Genomic DNA, 19,709 nt, shown 5'->3' on the forward strand with positions numbered 1-19,709 from the left:
GATTGAAAACACACTTTTTTAAAAGTTATTTTAAAATTGTTCTGTTACTTGCTTTTTGTTGGTGATGAATTGGCCTTCTGATTTTTTAGTATGATTGCTTAGTCGTCTCTATTTGCAGACCATTTTACTTTTTCCTGTTCTATGTATTTGAGAAATTGAAATGTGGTGAGGATTACGAGATGTAGTTTGAGTCAATAGTAAAAAAAGTGATTTGAATTTAGGAATTTAGAAGTATAGCTATTCTCTCTTAAGCAGAACTATTCTTTGTTGCTGATCACTCGTGGAAAAGCATCCAATGGTATTCTCCTATTGACTGATTGTTGTTGGGGCTCATGTGGCCTTATTTATTTTATTTTTAAAAATATGTCTTTATTGATTTCAGAGAGAGGAAGGGAGGGGGGGAGAGAGAGAGAAACATCAATGATGAGTCATTGATCGGCTGCCTCCTGCACTCCCCCTACCGGGGATCGAGCCCGCAACCCAGGCATGTGCCCTGACCTAGAATTGAACCTTGATCTCCTGGATCACAGGTTGATGCTCAATTGCTGAGTCATGCCAGCCAGGCACATGGCCTTATTTCATAATAGTCATTACAAATACTTGATTGGCTCTGGATGTGGGAATGGGGACTGGAGGAACTGGAGAAGGGATGTTCTTTTAAAGATTTAGGTAACATTAACTGCATTAAATATTTTGTTGATTAAGTAATTTTTATTATAAAATACTTTGTTTTGCTGTTTTCAGTTGTTAGTGTTTATTAATGTTTTTCCCCAAAATTAACACCATAGAGTAAAATTTTTAAAAAATTTTACAATAGGTTTGTAACCAAATTATTGGAAGACCTCATCTTCTTTGTTGCTGATGTACTTAACAATGGACAAGAAGTTCTGGATGTGGTTATCACTAAGCCAAACCGAGAACGTCAAAAATTAATGAGGGAACAAAACATATTGGCACAGGTGAATATTTTCATGTACTAAATATGCATATTCTATTTTTTGAATTATACTATCAGGAAAGTTCTTATATTAGTTACTTACTGCTATATAACAAGTTACCCCAAATCTTTGTGGCTGAAAACAACAGATACTTATAGTTTCTGTGGATTAGGAATCTAAGAGTGACTTAGGTGGCAAGTTCTTGCTCAGGATCTTTTTTCCCAGGCTGCAGTCAAGGTATTGGCTGAGGTTGCAGTCATCCCAAGGCTTGAATGGGAGAGGAGTCACTTCCCAGCTCACTTACATGGGCCTCTCCACAGGGCTGCCTCAAGAGCTTGCCTTCCTTAGAACTGAGTGGTCCAAGAGAGAGCAAGAGATGGCACCCAGACAGAAGCCGCAGTCTTTTTATAACCTAATCCTAGAAGTAACATCCCATTAGTTCCAGCCCCTAGTCAAGGAGACAGAATTACATAAGAGTATGAATTCCAGAAGTCAGGAATCATTGGGGACTGTCTTAGAGGCAGCCTACTACAGATTTCTAAAGAGCCTTACATGGTCAGACTATCTCCAGAAAATGTCCTGGGATAATTTGCTTGGTAGAATTTCCAGGAAAACTTGGAAACTGCCGTCTTTATCTGCTTCCTACTTCTTTCTCTCTCTCCTATAGGAAAGTAGGGTAGTCTGTTCATCAGCTCACAAGTGCTCTACGTAATATTCTCGTTTTTACCCTGGAGGTCTATAGCTGCACCTATATTATGTCTTTATGAAATTGTTTAGAACACGCCGGTAAATTAATTCACTTCCTAATAATATGCACATATGAACATGCCTGCTTGTATGCATTCTTTTTGTTCTGTTAATTGCTATATAAAGGAAGATACTTAAATGAAAATCATGTTAATATACATGTACTATTTGTGAAGTTGGGAAAGGAAAACAGACATATTGTCAATTAATACTCTATAGCGTATTGTCTGAAAATATAAAATCAACATTTTTCTCAAAGAAAATAAAGGTTGCAAATCTAATGAGACAAAGTCTTTTCTGACACTAGCATTTAAAAAATTTTTTTTTTTTTTGTATAAAGCATTTTATTTCAAGGACTTTTAGGACCTTGAAAAATTTATTAATATTATTTTAACCAACATGTCAAAACTTTATTTCAGCATTATGAATATAAAATTCAAGGCTTAGTGAATATAAAAATATTGAAGAAACTTTAATTCATATTATATTTTATGAACTACAGGATAATTTATTTCCATTTTGCTTTCTTGTGTTAGTAATGTTCATGCCCTTGCATAGGTGCTTTTTAAAAACATATTTTATTGATATTTAGGGGGAGAAAGAGAGAAATACTGATGTGAGAGAGAAACATTGATCAGTTGCTTTCCGTACGTGCCCCAACTGGGGATTGAACCCACAACCTGGGTTTGTGCCCTGACTGGGAATTGAACCCGCCACCCTCTGTTGTAATGTACGGGATGATGCTCCCACCCACAGAGCCACATGGGCCAGGGCCCTAGTTGCTGTACGATAAACAGTTTTCTTATCCTACAAGCTCTTCTCCAGGTGATCCTACCTGCTGTCTTGCTGCCTAGAAGAGTTATATTCCTCAATGCTTTTTAAATACTTCCCAGCCAGTAACTTAGAAGAAGAAGCTGGGTCACTGGATACCACCAGCTGCCCATGTGGGTCCTTATTTATTGCATTGAATCCCAATATATTAATTGTTTTGGCCACATCTTTATGTACCAAGAACAATAAATTAACTGTTTTATAAAGAGGTTTAGAAGCAATATTTGTAGGCAATTTTCTGATGTCAACTTCAGATGAAAATAAATGGCTTTTGTATTATATTGATTTTAGAAAGTTATAAAATAGATGTAATTGTAAAGCCTATAGAAATCAAACTATATTATAGTTCATCTGAATATGTTGCTGTAACTTGGTACAACCCAATATCTTTACATTCCTTATTTTAATAAAATACAATATCTAATCAAAATTAAGTGTTTTATTTAAATAATTTTTTTGTCCTTCAATTTTGAGAATTCTTTTATCAGTATTTTTCTGTTTCTTAATATGTTGATCCTGTATCCTAAATCCGTTTTTCTCCTTTATATTAATATTTCAAAAGTGTTTTTGAATCAGTGTGCATTTTTAAAAAAAGAAAACAGATGGTGAAACATGTGCCTCCATTCATCAGAATAGGTGTTTGTTTTTTTCTTCTTTCTCCTGATAGGTATTTGGGATTCTTAAAGCACCTTTTAAGGAGAAAGCAGGAGAAGGCCCAATGCTGAGACTCGAAGATCTGGGGGACCAAAGATATGCTCCCTACAAGTACATGCTGAGGCTCTGCTACCGCGTGCTGAGGCATTCTCAGCAGGACTACCGGAAAAACCAGGTGAGAGCGCGGCCCTGCTTGTGACCTCTGTTTAACATTTAAAGCATGGGCAATGCTCTTTGGCTACAGTTGTAGATGATATAAAATAGGAATGGAAAATTGCACTTTGCAATGAAATGTTTTATATTGGCAATACACACAAATGACTTGTAAGTATTTTTGAGCTGACATATGCATTTGTTCTTCCATGTAAAATTAGAATCATTTTAACGAGAGGCTGTGTGAGCCCTTCTGTGTGCATGGTGTCGCCTCCTGCTGGCCAGGAGGCAGCAGGATGTATTGCGTAAAGAGGACCGAGACATTTCTTGGCATTTCTAGGAACATGTGAGGATCACATCATCATGTAAAGGCCAAAGAGTTCATTGTCTTGTGGGAAAGATATGACCTGTACATCTGAAATATAAGGGGGGGGGAGAGGGGGCGGGGCGTGAGAGATAAAAGGCAGCACCCTAGGAATTCGTAAGAGGAGGAGCTCAGTTGCGGCTGAGGGAACCCAGGAAGGTTGCTTAGAGGAGGAAGCATTTGAGTAGGATGAGAGTCATTTTCATAAGATGTGAGGGAACTGGCACTTCAGCAAAGACGAATCTATGAAAAGAGAACTATGGAAGCTAGAAAGGGCACTTTTCTCCCAAGATATTCCTAACTGCAGAGGACAGGGAAGCCAGGTGTATCTAGGGGCAGAGTTAAAAGTTCTCAACTGCAAGTGAAATTTCTTTTGTCTCATTATGTAATATATAGAAGCTTGGAACAGACTGAGGAATCTCAGATGGCAGGCAGGGAGGGGAGGGGTGGGGAGGGATTAACCAGGTAATTTATATGCATATTTGTATAATCCAGGGACACAGACAATAGTTCAGTGAAGGCCTGAGGGGAGCGAGGTGGAGGGGACAATGGGGAAAAAAGGGGACATCTGTAATACTTGCACCAATAAAGATACATTTAAAAAAATTACATAATATTTTGCACTGTGTTCAATAATATACATGTTTGTTTAATATAATAATTAAAATTATTGTTAGATAAACTAGTCCCATTTTCCTCTTAGCCGGTTTGAGAGATGAGTGCATAATTAGGAAATTTTGCTGGTGAGCCATGAGGAAGGATGGTGTGAGAGAGGGCTGGTACGGCAGGTTGGGTGGGCTAAGCCACGACTTCTAGGCCTAGGATTTCAGGCCTAGAAGTCAGAGGTTATTCGGGAATAGTTAGTAGTATTATTGAGTGCTTACTTTGTACCAGGCTCAACTCTAAGCTCTTTTCACAACTTAACTCAGTTAATACTGAGTTAAGATGAAGAACTGAGGCACAAAGAGTTTAAATAACTTGCCAGAGATGATATAGAAAAAAGACTGGAGACAGTATTCAAACTCAGGCTCTTAATCATCACACTATTTCCTCTTAGTAGTTTGAAAGTTTTTTGGCAAGAAAAAAAATTGCTTTAAGAAAAATGTGTTAAAATACATTGGCTTTGAAATTCTGTTTAAAGATTAAAAAATGGTCTACACAGAATATGTAAAACAAATTAGTCAGAAGATAAATAATATGGCAAGGAGCAAGACAGAGGAAGGCGACTATATAAACAAATCCTTAAGTACTTTTTAATATAATCCTAGTTATAAATATCCTTCATCCCAAGAGAAAATGCTGTCCTTGGAATTATTTTTCCCAGTTTCGCTATATTCCTTTAACATGATAAGATAAAGAGTATGGTGGGGTTTTTAAAAAAGATTTTTAATGGATTTTTAGAGAGAGAGGAAGGGGGAGAGAGAGAGAGAGAGAAACACTGAACGTCCGCCTTCTGCATGCCCCCTACCAGGTATTGAGCCGCAACCCAGGCATGTGCCATGACCGGAATCAAACAGGCAGCCTTTTGGTGTGTGGATGACACCCAACCAACTGAGCTACTTGGCCAGGGAAAGAAAGAGTTGCTTTTATTTTATTGGAAAAAATTAAATTCCAGAACATTAAATTACACACACACCCACACACCCACCCATGGACGTTACACTCATAATTTCCCCTCTCCTTTATACTTAGTTCATCCTACCTAGGCATATCATTTCTCCAGATAAATGTTTATTCATTTAGGGGACCTGCTTTCTGGTTTCTTTATAGTATGTGACTGTGGGTGGGCCACCCTTTTTCTCTTTTGGGATGTCTCTCAAGAGGTAGATGTCGGTCATTGACCTGACCAAAGAAAAAGTTCCCCACATTCCCTGAGGGTTAGACTTTATTTTCCCTCACGTTCTCATGCATGCTCCAGATCCGTCTCAGTGGTAGTTGAAGAATACTTTTTTCATTTGTGTTGAATTAAGAATGCTATGTATTAAGCATAGAGCAGCCTTCTGATATTTTTAGAACATGATTTTAAAATGTAAGCAGACTTACTTTCTACTTTTTGCATAATTACCTTGTTTTCCTTTACCTACATCTATGTTTTACAGAGTCCTTGGAGGGAGTTCTTTTGTGATTTAGCGCTAGCCCAAGTCTTTCATATTGAGTCTCTGTTTATTATTATTTATAGAATTTGGCAACATCTCTAATTTCTTTTGATTATTTGTCAACGTCTTGACCTATTTATCAAACATCTTAGAGGTTTGCCTTATACCACAGTATAATTACAATAGTCATAAAAGTGTGTAAATCAATATGTGTCTTTAAAATGATGCACTAACAGAAGACAGTTCCTTTATTTAATTGGCTATCCAACATAAGCCATTATTTTGAAAGGCCACAAAATTGCTGCCTAGAATATAATTAGATTTGTGCAACCAATATCATTTTCAAGTAATAGATAGATTCTACTAAAAAAAAAAAAAAGCAAAACCACTTTCTAATGAATAAATTCTCCCAACATAGATACAGAGGTACATTCCCGAGGAAAACACCCAAGGAACTGAAGTGATAATGTTTGGGTTGTGGAAGGGGCAGGCTTCCCGGTGCTATGGTTGCATGAGGTGTCTTGCCTGTGCACAGACTGTGGGAAATGAGCAACAGTGGCTTGGAATATAGGAGAGTTCGTATGAAAAATAAAGAGCACATTAGATAATTCATGATTGACACTCCCCGATGGCTTTCTCTTGTCCCCAGCCTGACATCTGCGCCCTTTACGATGGCTTGTAAGGATCGGCCTCTCCAGCCTCAGCTCTTGCCGCCTCCTCACTTACTGCACTCTCCCTGCAGCGGCCGCCCTTTGTTTGCAGATCACAGAAAGCTTGGTTTGGCCATCACACAGCCTTTGCACCCGCTGCCCGCTGCCTGGGTGGCTTCTCTTCCCAGGTTGCCTCCTTTTTGTCATTTCATCATTTCAGTATTTTCATCATTTCCATCCTAGCTCAAATGTCACTTCCTTAGCATCTACTCCATCTAAAGTTGCCGCCTTTCTCCATCCCTTTGTTTGTTTCATTTCGCTTATCAACATGTAGGTTGATCTTATTATGAGCTCATTTGCCCGCCTTTTTTCTCACTAGATGTGAGTTCTGCGAAAGCTTCTCTCTCTTGTTTGCTGCCATATGCCTAGTGCCTGGCATGAAGTGGGCTTTTGAGAAATATTATTGGATGAATGGATCTGATCAATGAAGTGATTAATCATATTATCTTGTTAGATAGCTTTTTAAAGATAAAAAGTGGTATGAAATTTTACCATTATTTTAAAGAGAAGATTTAATAGATCATTGTGGTATATTGTACCAAATAAAGAAATCACCTAAGTCTATCTGGGATTTTCATGTGACAGTATAGATCACAGAGTTATTTTCTTTCCATAATTATGTTAAAATCATCGGTTATGACTTTTAATGAGAGTTAGAAGACGGGCGTCTGTTAGGATGGTGAAATCCTTACTTACCATGTCATAAAAATTGTTACTTTAACTAGGTTTGTTTTTGTTTTTCCTACTTACACTTCAAGAGTATAATCACTCATAGTAAAAAATATCTCTACGTTTGTAATTTTTTGTTAAAATCTAAATTAAGTATATGCTAACATTTTTGTTTCCTTCCTCAAAAAGTCCTACTTATTGAAGAATGATTTACTTGCTCTTCTTTGGAGCGTAAGTTTTAGAGAGTGCTCTGCTATGAATCATTGAATCGGTGTTGCTGACCAAAACGGCACTTGTCATTTCTAAGCTGTTTGGCAGTGCATTCTGACGGCCTTTCTTTTTTGCAGGAATATATTGCTAAGAATTTCTGTGTCATGCAGTCCCAGATTGGTTATGATATTTTGGCAGAAGATACCATCACAGCTTTGTTGCACAACAACAGAAAACTACTAGAGAAACATATTACAGCAAAAGAAATAGAAACATTTGTCAGTTTACTCAGGAGAAATCGTGAGCCAAGGTTTGAAGTGGTTCATGCAACATTCTTTTCTGGGTGGGGGGGGGTGGCTTTCTGAAGTATTCTTACAACTTCTTAAAGTTAAAAATCTTTTATACTCCTTTCATGGACAAAACTAGGTGAGGCTTATTGCTATAATAATTATGTATGATAAAGAGTTGTTATTACCTTATAAGAGACCAAAACTGTTTCTAGACATATTTAAATGTAATTGATTATCACTCTGATAACTTATATTTTTTATAGGAGTTTATAATTTTTCAAAATATATTCACAGACATCGTCTCATTTAAACCCTTGCATGTTGTCATGAAGTACACTGGTTGTATATTATTATCCACATTTTAGAGATGAAGAAAAAGAAAACTAGAGAACAGTTTGCCTAAGACTATCCCAATAATAAGGAATAGAAAAGGTGGTAAATCAAGGGTTTCTGGTTCCGCATCAAGTTTCTTCCCATTGCACCATGCTGCCTTACCTGGGAGAAACGAATGCAGAAAAGCCAAGCAGAGTGATAAAGTTTTAACTAATTAACACAGCAAATAAATGTTAGAAAGTAGAAGTGGGCCTCTGATTAAGTGTGAACTGTATTCCTGTTTTTCTCAGTACAGCATTAGCTTTGATCTGTTTTTGTTTCGATACTCAGTTTTGGGGTCGTCTCACTTTAGGGCAGATAAATGATTTTCTAAACACCATAAGTCAATGTGCTGTGGGATGAATATCGCAAATAAATAGAAGTGAACTTATATCCTTTTTAGAAATATTTGTGTTAAATACAAATAATTTGATGTTTAATTTGTTTTTAATGCCGTAAATAAGCAACACATTTGAAAAATGTTGCATGGAGGTAATATTAAAAATATATCTTTAATGTTTGTTATGTCCCAAAATTTATTTTTATTATGATCTCATCAAATGTAGTTTATTAATGTTTAATTTATTTATTTTTGCCAGATTCTTAGATTACTTATCAGATCTGTGTGTGTCCAATACCACCGCTATACCTGTAACTCAAGAACTCATCTGTAAATTTATGTTGAGCCCAGGCAACGCAGACATTCTCATCCAAACCAAGTAAGCCCAGAAAATGGAGCATCTTTTTCTGTTCATTATTTGTAAGCATTGTAGTTCTTTATCATATCTGTTAGTGAGCTTCTTAATAGATTTTGTATGTGTAATTAATTTCAAGGCTGGTCTCAATGCAAATGGACAACCCCCTGGAGAGCTCCATCCTTTCAGAAGACATTGATGATGAAGAAGTGTGGCTCTACTGGATTGACAGCAACAAGGAACCTCATGGCAAAGCTATCAGGCACCTTGCTCAGGAAGCCAAAGAAGGCACCAAAGCTGACTTAGAAGTTCTTACCTATTACCGGTAAAGTTGTGTAGAGAATTATCTTTCTCTGTCTCACATATTCATTGAGAGATCCTCTGAGACTTCTAAAAGATATCTAGGAAGAGGAAATTAAAAGAGTTGTCATTACTAGGGGAGCTAAAATATATAGTATTAAAATATTAAAAGTAAAAGTTAACATTTGTGTTTTCCACATATACCTCTTGCAATTGTCTGGTTTTCTACTAATTTGGAATTGTTGGGATTGCTGTGCAGCAAAGGGTTTTTTTCTATTACTGATTGGAGTGGGTACAGATGAGAGATATATGTGGCCCTAAGTAAAGGGGTTGAGAGAGGGCTGGAACTTGGTCCAGGGAGGTTGATTCAGATGCAGATGTAGCCTCAGAGAAAGTTAGCCAGAAGTTTATAGTATATAGTGCTTATAAATATGTAGAGACCTAGGCTTAAGAGACACTGGTGTCTATCGTTATGAAAGTTCAGTGGTGGCGCATGACTGCCGAAGTTCTGGTGGTAGCTTCTGGTGGTCAGTATATTGTGAGCAAGAACCTAGCTGGTGTCTTTGAATTTATGGGATGAAAAGCAAGGCAGAAGCCTTTGGGCCAAGTTGGGCCCAAATGACAGGAATCTGACAAAGGCAGAGAATGCCTCTTGTTCCCTGGGTTTCTACAGCTGCAGCAACAAACAAAAGTCTAATCCTTGATCTCAGAGGCTGATGGATCCAAGTGTACTGATGCCATTTGGGTTGATCACATTTGATTTGGGAACTGAGTGGATCTTAACTTAGAGTGTAGCTACTAGAGCCCAGAGCTGAGTGCGACAGGAGATGGTTTCATTTGAGCTTACGGTCGTCAGGGTTTGTGTATGTGATCCTAGGAAACTTAGAACGAAGACTAATGACTCTCCACCAGACACATGTTGCTGGAACAAGTAAAGAAAATTGCAACTGAACGGGCATGCTGGAACAAGTTTCATATATATGTTGTTATTTGATTATTTATCTTACTACCCACAGAGTTTGACTCCAGTATCACATACTCTTGGAAATATTGGCATCATAAAAGTAGATACTGACTGATACTACGATGTTCAAGAACTTTATCAAGATAAAACAAGTAATATAATATGTTTATAATTTTTAAGGTACCAGCTAAACCTCTTTGCAAGGATGTGCCTGGATCGCCAGTATCTGGCCATAAACCAGATTTCGACACAGCTCTCTGTTGACTTGATCCTGCGCTGTGTGTCGGATGAGAGCCTGCCTTTCGACCTGCGGGCATCCTTCTGTCGCCTCATGCTCCACATGCATGTCGACCGGGACCCGCAGGAGTCCGTGGTACCTGTGCGCTATGCCCGGCTCTGGACGGAGATCCCCACAAAGATCTCAATTCACGAGTATGTCTGGAAAAATTTCTCGAAGACTTTACATTTAGTAGATGAAATAAAAATCAAATGACATCAATTTTGAAATAAAATATATAGAAAGGCACTTCTTTGTTCAAACTCAGGTTATGTCCCAAATGAAAATATGATACTCTTTTTGGAGAGTAAAATGACAACCCTTGCTAATAGAAACATTGTTCTGGAAACCAATAAACAGATATCATACTGCGTATAGGCCTAACAATTTGTTAAGTGCTCACTGTTATCGTTTACTCTGAGTTAAGTGCTTTCATGTGTTACCTCATTTCACAATAGCTCCATTGTATAGATGAGGACACATCTAGAAAGGTTAATTATTTTACCCAAGCTTTAGAAGCCAGGAAGTTAAAATATGTATATCTTCCTATTTTCAAATGATTGCAATCAATTTAACTTGCTTTATATTCTATCTTTACAGATATGATTCCATAACGGACTGTTCCAGAAATGATATGAAGAGGAAATTTGCACTGACAATGGAATTTGTTGAGGAATACTTGAAAGAAGTTGTAAATCAGCCCTTTCCTTTTGGAGATAAAGAAAAAAACAAGCTGACATTTGAGGTATTTTGAAAAATCATTCATGAAGTTATTCAACGTTTTCCTGTCAAAAATCAGATACATGGAGCATAAAGATTCTCCCCCTATAATATTTAGGATGCTTTGGTAATTGGGTAGTTTATTTCATGAAGGTATGATTCTCTCTGCCATTGATTATAAAATAGATTTGATGCTTTAATTATACCCGATGTCCAATACAAAATATTTTATTTATAATTAGCTACTGTTTTCCTTGATTTTTTGTTTCATTCCATTTGTGTAAGCTTCGTTGCATTTCATGAACAAAGACAGTTTTGCATATTTATAATATGTGTGGATACATTTTTTCATATCCATGGAGGTGATGTTTTAGCCTCATTAAACTGAATTGAAATACCTTTACTTATAATATCATTTTGGAGATATGGTGACAAAACTATAGTGAAGAATCTGTTACTTGTTACCTGGTGTATTTGCTACCTACGGGTGGGTTACAAATCACCCCCAATCTTAGCAGCCCAAAGCAACATACATTTAGTACTTCAGAGTTTCTATGGGTCAGTAATCAGGGAGGGTTTAGGTATGGGCTTCTGGCTCAGGGTCTCTTGTGAGGTTGTAATCAAGCAGTTGAATGGGGTGGCAGCCACCTGGGGCTAGATGATCTGCATCTAAGCTCACTCACACGATTGTTGGTGCCAGACTCTCTTGTTGGATGTGTGGAAAGGTAGCCTTTCCACATGGTGCTTGTGTCCTTATGGCATGCTACCTGGCTTCCCCTGGGAAAGAGAGAGAGAAAGCCCAACATGGAAGTTGCAATCTTCTATGACCCAGTCTTGGAAGTAGCATGCCGTCACTTTTGTTGTGTTTTGTTTGTCACTCAGACTAACCCTGACACACTGTGGAAGGGGACCATACGTTGGAGGCCGTCTTGGATGCTGGCTTTCACACCTAGTATGTCTTATAATGTCCAGAAGGCCACAAAGCAGCATAGGGAACATATATTTCGGGACAAATTTCATGGATAATAACCATTTATTAGAGCAATTCATTAATGTAACCATTTATTAAGTGGTATCCTGCTGACTTAAATAATTTAATATAAAGAAGTAAATCATTCTAATGTAAACTTCATTAACCACCTTTATATACCTAAAATCTTGTCTTCTTGCTTCCTTGGTGGGCACCTCATCTTTATGTGGGACTTTGATGAGGTTGACGAACTGGTCTTATTTGGATTTAATTCTAAACTTGAGTAAATTGGAGTTAGTGGTTGCTTTTGCAAGTATTTAAATTCCTAGTTGTTAAAGAATTAGAATGTGTAAAAATACCTGCACTAATTTAGATAATAAAACATCAATGTTAATTTTAGTTCCTAATGTTTTTCTTTTCTTGTCTACCCTACCCCATTTTTTAAAATTAAGGTGGTCCACTTGGCTCGGAATCTCATATACTTTGGATTTTATAGTTTCAGTGAATTATTAAGGCTCACAAGAACACTTTTGGCTATCCTAGACATTGTACAGGTCCCCATGTCATCGTATTTTGAAAGATTAAGCAAATTTCAAGATGGAGGTAAGAATTTTTGAGAAAAGTTATATTTTTGGTATTGTTCAGAGGTGAGATATAAAACAAATATGCTGAGAAGTGGTTGTTAACCTGTAGCTACTAATATATGTGTATGAATTAAAGGTAATCCTGTGCCCTGGCTGGTGTGGCTCAGTGGTGAGAGAGTTGGCTTGTACACTGAAGGGTGGCAGGTTTGATTCCCGGTCAAGGGTATGTACACCTGGGTTGTAGATTTGATCCCCTGCCCAGGTTGAGTGAGTGCTGGAGGAGTCCAATTGATATGTTTCTCTCACATCAATGTTTCTCTCTCTCTTCTTCCAACCCCTCCACTCTCTCTAAAAAAAAAAAAAATCAGTGGGAAAAATAACCTCGGTGAGGCTTAACAACAAAAAAATAATCCTATGATAAGACTGAGTGATAATAGTCTGGATTTACAAACAAACTTCTCTGTTTTTAATGCTAAAACTTTGAGAGACAAATTTATGTCACTGTGTTCCATCTTTAGAAGTTAACATATGGCCAATCCATTAGGGAAAATATTACATGTTAAAACTAAAAACATCTTAATATTTGTGATCATTCTGGTATGTGACATATGCTGGCTATGCTGCATAGCAGGGCATAGAAAATGCAAAGAACCGGCCCTCTACCAGAGACAGTGAATGCAAAGCCAGTGTGGGAGGCAGTGAAGTGCGTAAGAATGGGCTTTAAGTCAGAGTGCCTGTATTTAACTCCAGCCTTTACCATTTATTAACTTAGGCACTGCACTTACCTTCTCTGAGAGTTCCTTTTCTCATGCGAGACATGAAGATAATAATACTAGTATCTTCCTCACAGTTTCCTTGTGAGAATTAAGTGAATGTATACAATATATTCAGAGCATTTATAACAGTGCTTGCTCATAACTCAATAAAAAATTTTTTGATGGTGATTGTCTTTATGTTGTATGCCCTGAAAATCTCCTGAGGTAGAGAATTGTTTGCAGAAGGTATACTGAATAGTACATTCAGGAAATACACCTGTAGGGAAGGGAGGAAGGTGGACTTGGGTAGACAGAGAAGCTGATCCGCAGTGCAGGTGCAGCTGAGACCTCCGCGGATCCTACAGGGAGCTCTGGAGCTAGGACGGCCCATCAGAGTGGTCACAAATTAACACAAGGGGGCCGAGCTTTGGATCCTTGCATCCGCCAGCTATGGACTGCTGGCTTCGTCATGGAACTGGTGTGTAGCTGTGGGAAAGGCAGTTCCCTTTGGGGAGAGTCACTCTGAATGACAGCTGTGAGAAGTCAGCAGCCATGATTCCCAGCAACTGGGAGAAGAGGTGCCTCAGCTCTGACGAGGGGATATGAGTGCAACACAGTGTATCTACTACAATATGCACTGCAAGATTTAAAAAGTAAAACCAGAAATGTAATTTCAGAAATAAGGAAGGAATACCTGGTTAGGAATTATAAACGAGGAGCATCCAGGTATCTGAAGTAATTAATTGATGCTGTCTAAATCTCAGTTCCTTCTCCATCTTCCAAAAAGATGTAGAAGATCAATGAGAAACAAATTCAACCATATAATTCCCTCACCTTCAGCAGAACTAGAAGACAGAGGACAGTATAAACTTCAGTAGTTATATATAGAAAAGTAACATCAGTTTTCAGCAGAGCTGTCTCATGAGTTTTCACTGTCAATCGTTGTGGACAGTTCTGGGTTTCTGAAAAACCTGTATGGAAGGGACAAGAGGGGACTGTGAAAATCACCCTCAGAAAAATAAAATCTATCCTAAGTGTGAAAATACTGAAAGAGAATCATGTAGATATAAGAACACGGAGTAAAGAGGAAGGGACTTGAAAGTACACAGGTATCAGTGTGGGGGAAAAATGCTTCCTGGGGTAAACAAGATTAAAAGTAAGGCAAAGGCACCCTTTAGTTGTCTTGTTGGTGAAGGGAAAAGAGTGAAGTGGGGAAATCTATAATACCACAAGATAAAATAAAACAAAAATTTGAAGGAAATATAACTCCTCTACTCCCTACCTTGCCCCACGCCCAAAAGCCACTTTAAAGAAACTGCACTTCAGGACACAGACAGGAGAGGGTGCTCTTGAATTAAAGATCATGTAAACTTGCTCATTGTCAACCTTGTCCAAGAAATGGCTAGATGTAATCAGTCTTCATTTATATGAAACTACAACAAGATCAAAATAGAATAGAGAAGCATAGCATTTCAGTTGGTGGAAATTCCTCTTTGAAAAGCAACCATGAAACAGAAGAAGATTGTAACACGATACTCTAAACTGAATTAAATGCCTTCAAACTAATAATGGGATATGAAAAACACCTTGAATCACAAATTCAAAAGCTAAGGTTAGAAATGAAAAACAAACAAGAAGAAATGAAATTAAAGTTGATTGAACTCAAGAAAGAAATAGAATAAAATGATAGACTTTTATTTTTTTATTTTTAAAAATACAGACTGAATTACAGTGTATCAAAGGGGCAGTGGACTTAAATAAAAGTTTGATATGCACCATTGAATGAGGCAGGTGGACAATGAGGAGAATGTCAGTGATATAAAGAAACAACTATAAAGGGTCAGAGAGAAAGTGGTTGAAATGGAAGAAAGGCAAAGAAGAGCCATCATGGGAATAATTGGAGTCCCTGAAGAACAACAAAATGATGGAACAGAACTGATATTTAAAGTTACAATGAAAGAAAACATTCTGTAAATAAAAAGATAACCTGAATTCTACATGGTGAAATTGTCCAGAATGGTTATTTCCAGGACATAGCAAAATAAAACTATTATATATAGTATATATTCAGAGAATGCTAAGGGGGATAGAGGAGCACTTTGAAAACAAATGAAAAAAAGGAGAGGAAAAATGTTTCTTGGCATAATGCTTTTACAATCTTCAGTTTACTTTAAATTACACCATTCTTAAAAAGTTAGAAGTTGATCTTGACTTTTGGACTCAAGTGCTTATAGTTTACTTGCAGAATTTTTCCATAAAGTATTTTCTTCCTCTGAAAATTTGCTATCTTTTTTTTTTAATCCTCACCTGAGGATATATTTTTATTGATTTTAGAGAGAGAGGAAGGGAGAGAGAAACATCATTGTGAGAGAGAGTCATTGCTCAGCTGCCTCCTGCAGGCCCCCGACTGGGGATCGAGCCCGCAACCTGGGCATGTGCCCTGACTGGGAATTGAACCCCGATCTCCTGGATCCTAGGTTGATGGTTAACCACTGAGCCACTCCCAGCCAGGCAAAAAAAAAAAAATTGGAATTTTACAGTCTTCACTGATAGGACTTGGAGGTGGAATGGGAAAGAAAGAGGAGAATCCAAGATTATTCCCAAGTTTTGATTAGCAGAGGGTGAGTGTGGTACTATTTATTGAGGTGGGAAAGACTAGTGGATGAGTGGGCTTGGAGAGAAAGCCAGGGTTTCTGTTTGGACATGTTGGCTTTGAAATGCCTATTGGCATGTAAGTGGAGTTTTATGTCAACAGTTGGATATATGAATGAAACTTAGGGTGATGTAAGGGTAGGAAATATAAATGTGAGAATCAGTGCATACCAGGCATTGAAGATAGCAGACTGAGGGTGGTCACGTAGGGAGTGATTGTTGATTGGGAAGAACTGTGGCCTTAAGATTGCATCCTGGGGCACTCCAACATTGACCCGCGAGATGGAGCAGGAGCCAGCCAGACACTGGGACAGAGCGGCTGGTGGGTAAAGAAGAACATTGGGAGAATGGATTGTGTTGGAAACCAAATGAAAAGTAATGCTAGATAATCTAAATTGGTTGTTGGCTTATAGAAATACACTTCCTCCATAGCTAGTAATCATTGAGCACTCTGTGTGCTGAGTGGTTGTACGTGGATTACCTCCCATGTAGTGTGACTTGTGCTGAACTGTGACACACACTATTTTACTCCAGTATTAAAAATGATTCATGATCACTTTTATAGCTATAATTCTCTAAGAAACTTCTTATTGTGCTGATAGAAATACCCGTGTGCGTATTGCATGAACTGAAACTCAGAGGTTTATTCCTTTGAGACTGGTATGTCATGCAGAGCAGCATTTCTTCATTTGGGGAAATGCATTTTCCTAATTTGTGGAAGGGGTGTTTGTGGATTTTGACTATAATTTTGGAATCTAAGTGTGCTTATCCCCCTATAAACTAGTAAATATCCATGAAATATGTTATTCCAGTTCTTGTTGTGTTGAAATTAATTTGAATTTAGTTTTAAGATCACTTTTATTTTTTAAGATCACTTCTCTTGATATCTGCAAATTGGAGCCTAAATTATTTCTTTTATACATTCTTTTGATTGGGTACATGATGTAAACTGTGAGAAAATATAGTTTGTTGTTAAGCATGATTTGATAACAATTATAATTATACTACAGATGACATGTCTGAGAGAAGCTTTCTTCATTCCTCTCAACCCTAAAAGTTCTTCTCAAGGAGTCATTTTTTTGCTGTTACTAACATCAGATACTTATTTAGTATCATTAACTTGCATACATTTGGAAGGACAATGCTTTTTTAGTAAAATGTTCCAATCTAGATTTATTTGGAGCATATATACTTGCAAGACAAAAAATAAGATACTGTCCTTTTTGCCAATATTGCCTTGAGGTACGTTTGAAAAAGTGACTGTGTGGCTTTATTTTTACACAACATAAAACAGGAAAGAATGGACTTCACATGGACAAATTATTTGCTCATAAAGTTGCCAATAATGCAAAAGTATAGAGTTATGCACGGATTTCAGATTGTTTAGTAAAAAGTTTCCTTTTAAAGTACCAATATAGGAAAGCATATTCAGAGAGATTAATTAACTTGCCTAAGTTCCCTTAGTCAGTAAATGGCACTGCTAAGAATTAAAGTGCAAGAAATAAGTCTTTCTGTCCTTTACACCACTTGATTATTTGTCCATTGAGATTATATTTTAGAAAATCATTTTTGAGGTTAGAATTTTGGTAATTTTGGTTAAAGTTAACACTTATGTAAGGGATCAGTCTTATAATACATTCTTTAAAAAAATGAAATACAGAGTTCAACATAAGAAAAGGGGTAATGCAACATCCTGTGCCTCTAGATGTGATGCACACAACATCACTGATCTAATATTCCTGACAAAAAGATTCATAATCTCCAAGTAATCGTGAGGAATTATCAGAGAAATATAAATTGTGGGGTGTTAAATAGAAAAACTGACTTGAACTCTGAAAATGTCAGTGTCATGAAAAGTAAAGGCTGAGTAACGGTTTCTGATAAAAGGAGATTAAAGGGACATGACAGCTAAATACAATATGTGACTGTGGATTAGGAAAAATATTATCTACAGAGACATTATTGGCACAGTTGGTGACATTTGAATACGTATTATACATTGGGTTGTGGTCGTGTTATCAGTTAGATTTCCTGGGTAGTGTGGTTATGTAAGAGAATGTACTTGTTTTCAGCAAATACATTCTGAAGAATTAAAGGTTAAAAGGTCATGATGCCTGCAACTAACCCTCAAGTGTTGCAGGAAAGATACAATACATACATGCAGAGAGAGGGAGTGTGAGAGAGGAGGGAGGGCATGAATGTGTCAGAATTTGTGAGTCTAACAATTCTGGGCGGAAGGTATTATAGGGATTCTTTGTACAGTTTTTGCCGCTCTTCCCATGGACTTGAAAGTATTCCAAAACAGAAAAGCGAGTGATTTAGGTAATTAGCCAAGCAGGAAAATGATTTATTATGTGTAAGATGACACTTCAAACGTAAAGCATTATCTTCCAGCTCTACTAGGAGGTGTGTTATAGCTGAGCTCTGTTAGACTATAAATTCCTAACAAAAGTTCTATTAGACTCTATAAATTCTTAACCAAAGAAGCAAGAGAGAACATATTTCTGGAATCTCCAAATGCAGAGACAGGATTGTCAGGCCTGGGAAAAATTCCTGTGGTGCAGGGTGAGACAGAGGTTGATGCCAGAGAGGAAATCCCGGATTATGGAAAGTACCTGGCGAAAAGAACTCTTCTTTTCAAGGACAACTCACTGGGGCCCTTGCAGCAGTGTGGCCACATTACAATACCCAGTGTGGTGTCAGCTTGGCTCTTTTATATTCAAGTGTTCTGGATTATATTTTCCTATTTTAGTGAAACCTTATTTTCAATGGGAAGTCATGTGCAAAGCACAATTTTTTCAAAATAGGAAGTAATTTTATAAGCATTCTTGCTAGACCAACCAGTTCTTCAAGCAATGATAACAGTTTTCTGTTCTCCTACTGTGTCTGGAAAATTTTGTACACTAGAACCAGGTCTTTTTTTATGCTTCTGATCCACTTACCTCTTTTTTTTTTTTAATATATCTTTATTGATTTCAGAGAGAGGAAAGGAGGGGGAGAGAGAGAGATAGAAACATCAATGATGAGAGAGTCATTGATCGGCTGCCTAGCCCGCAACCCGGGCATGTGCCCTGACCGGGACTTGAACCCTGATCTCCTGGATCCCAGGTTGATGCTCAACTGCTGAGCCACGCCCGGCCGGGCTCCACTTACCTCTTACTAATTCCGCCCCAGCCCAGTAGGGGTTGGACCTTCAGAGAAATGTGTTCAGTAGTTGTTCGGCAGGGCCGACCCAGGGGAGCAGGAGGAAAAGGCTTACCGTTCCCGGAATTCCATCCTGCGCTGGCCTCAGTGGCGCCTTTCTTAAGCGGGGTGTGCACGAGCAGCCTTTGTTTGTGTTTCTGGGAAATCCTGCTGGTTTCGATGCCCGTGATCGGTGTATCAGGTGGTGGGGATGGCTGGCTTGGAAAGTGGCAATTACAGAAGTTTTTCTCTTCTGGGTCCTTGGGTACTGTGCAGCCCGTCTCCCTGCCACTGTGAGTTGTCCTCATTCTAGAGCTGGTTGGGGGTCTGAGTCAGGCTCCCAGGCTCTGACTGCTCACCATCAGGGTGGCTTTTAGTTGGCACACTCAGCAGAAATTACTAGGCTCAGAAGCAGCTTTTCATTTTCCTGCCCTAAAGGTGGTCCATTCAGAAAACTATCCCTGCATGCTCACATGGAGACGCAGGGAGTGGCTCTGCCTGGCTTCCCCTGCAGTGACATGGGAGATTCTGATCTTCAGCACTATCAATCCAGTACCTTTCATTGGCTGTGCCTC

General features: G+C 38.0%; 1 protein-coding gene across 1 annotated transcript in view; it reads left to right on the forward strand.

Annotated features, from left to right (window-relative positions):
* The window catches only part of ITPR2 (inositol 1,4,5-trisphosphate receptor type 2), a 404,038-nt gene that overhangs the window by 126,519 nt on the left and 257,810 nt on the right, over window positions 1–19,709 (forward strand). The window contains exons 14-21 of the mRNA XM_087814750.1: window positions 818–959; window positions 3,184–3,345; window positions 7,510–7,682; window positions 8,634–8,753; window positions 8,869–9,054; window positions 10,174–10,425; window positions 10,871–11,015; window positions 12,413–12,563. Of these exons, the coding sequence (XP_087670876.1) occupies window positions 818–959; window positions 3,184–3,345; window positions 7,510–7,682; window positions 8,634–8,753; window positions 8,869–9,054; window positions 10,174–10,425; window positions 10,871–11,015; window positions 12,413–12,563 (1,331 nt within the window). The remainder of the gene's footprint in view (window positions 1–817; window positions 960–3,183; window positions 3,346–7,509; window positions 7,683–8,633; window positions 8,754–8,868; window positions 9,055–10,173; window positions 10,426–10,870; window positions 11,016–12,412; window positions 12,564–19,709) is intronic.

Source organism: Miniopterus natalensis, chromosome 2 (assembly GCF_054644295.1).
Source record: "Miniopterus natalensis isolate mMinNat1 chromosome 2, mMinNat1.hap1, whole genome shotgun sequence".
Lineage (NCBI taxonomy): Eukaryota > Metazoa > Chordata > Mammalia > Chiroptera > Miniopteridae > Miniopterus > Miniopterus natalensis.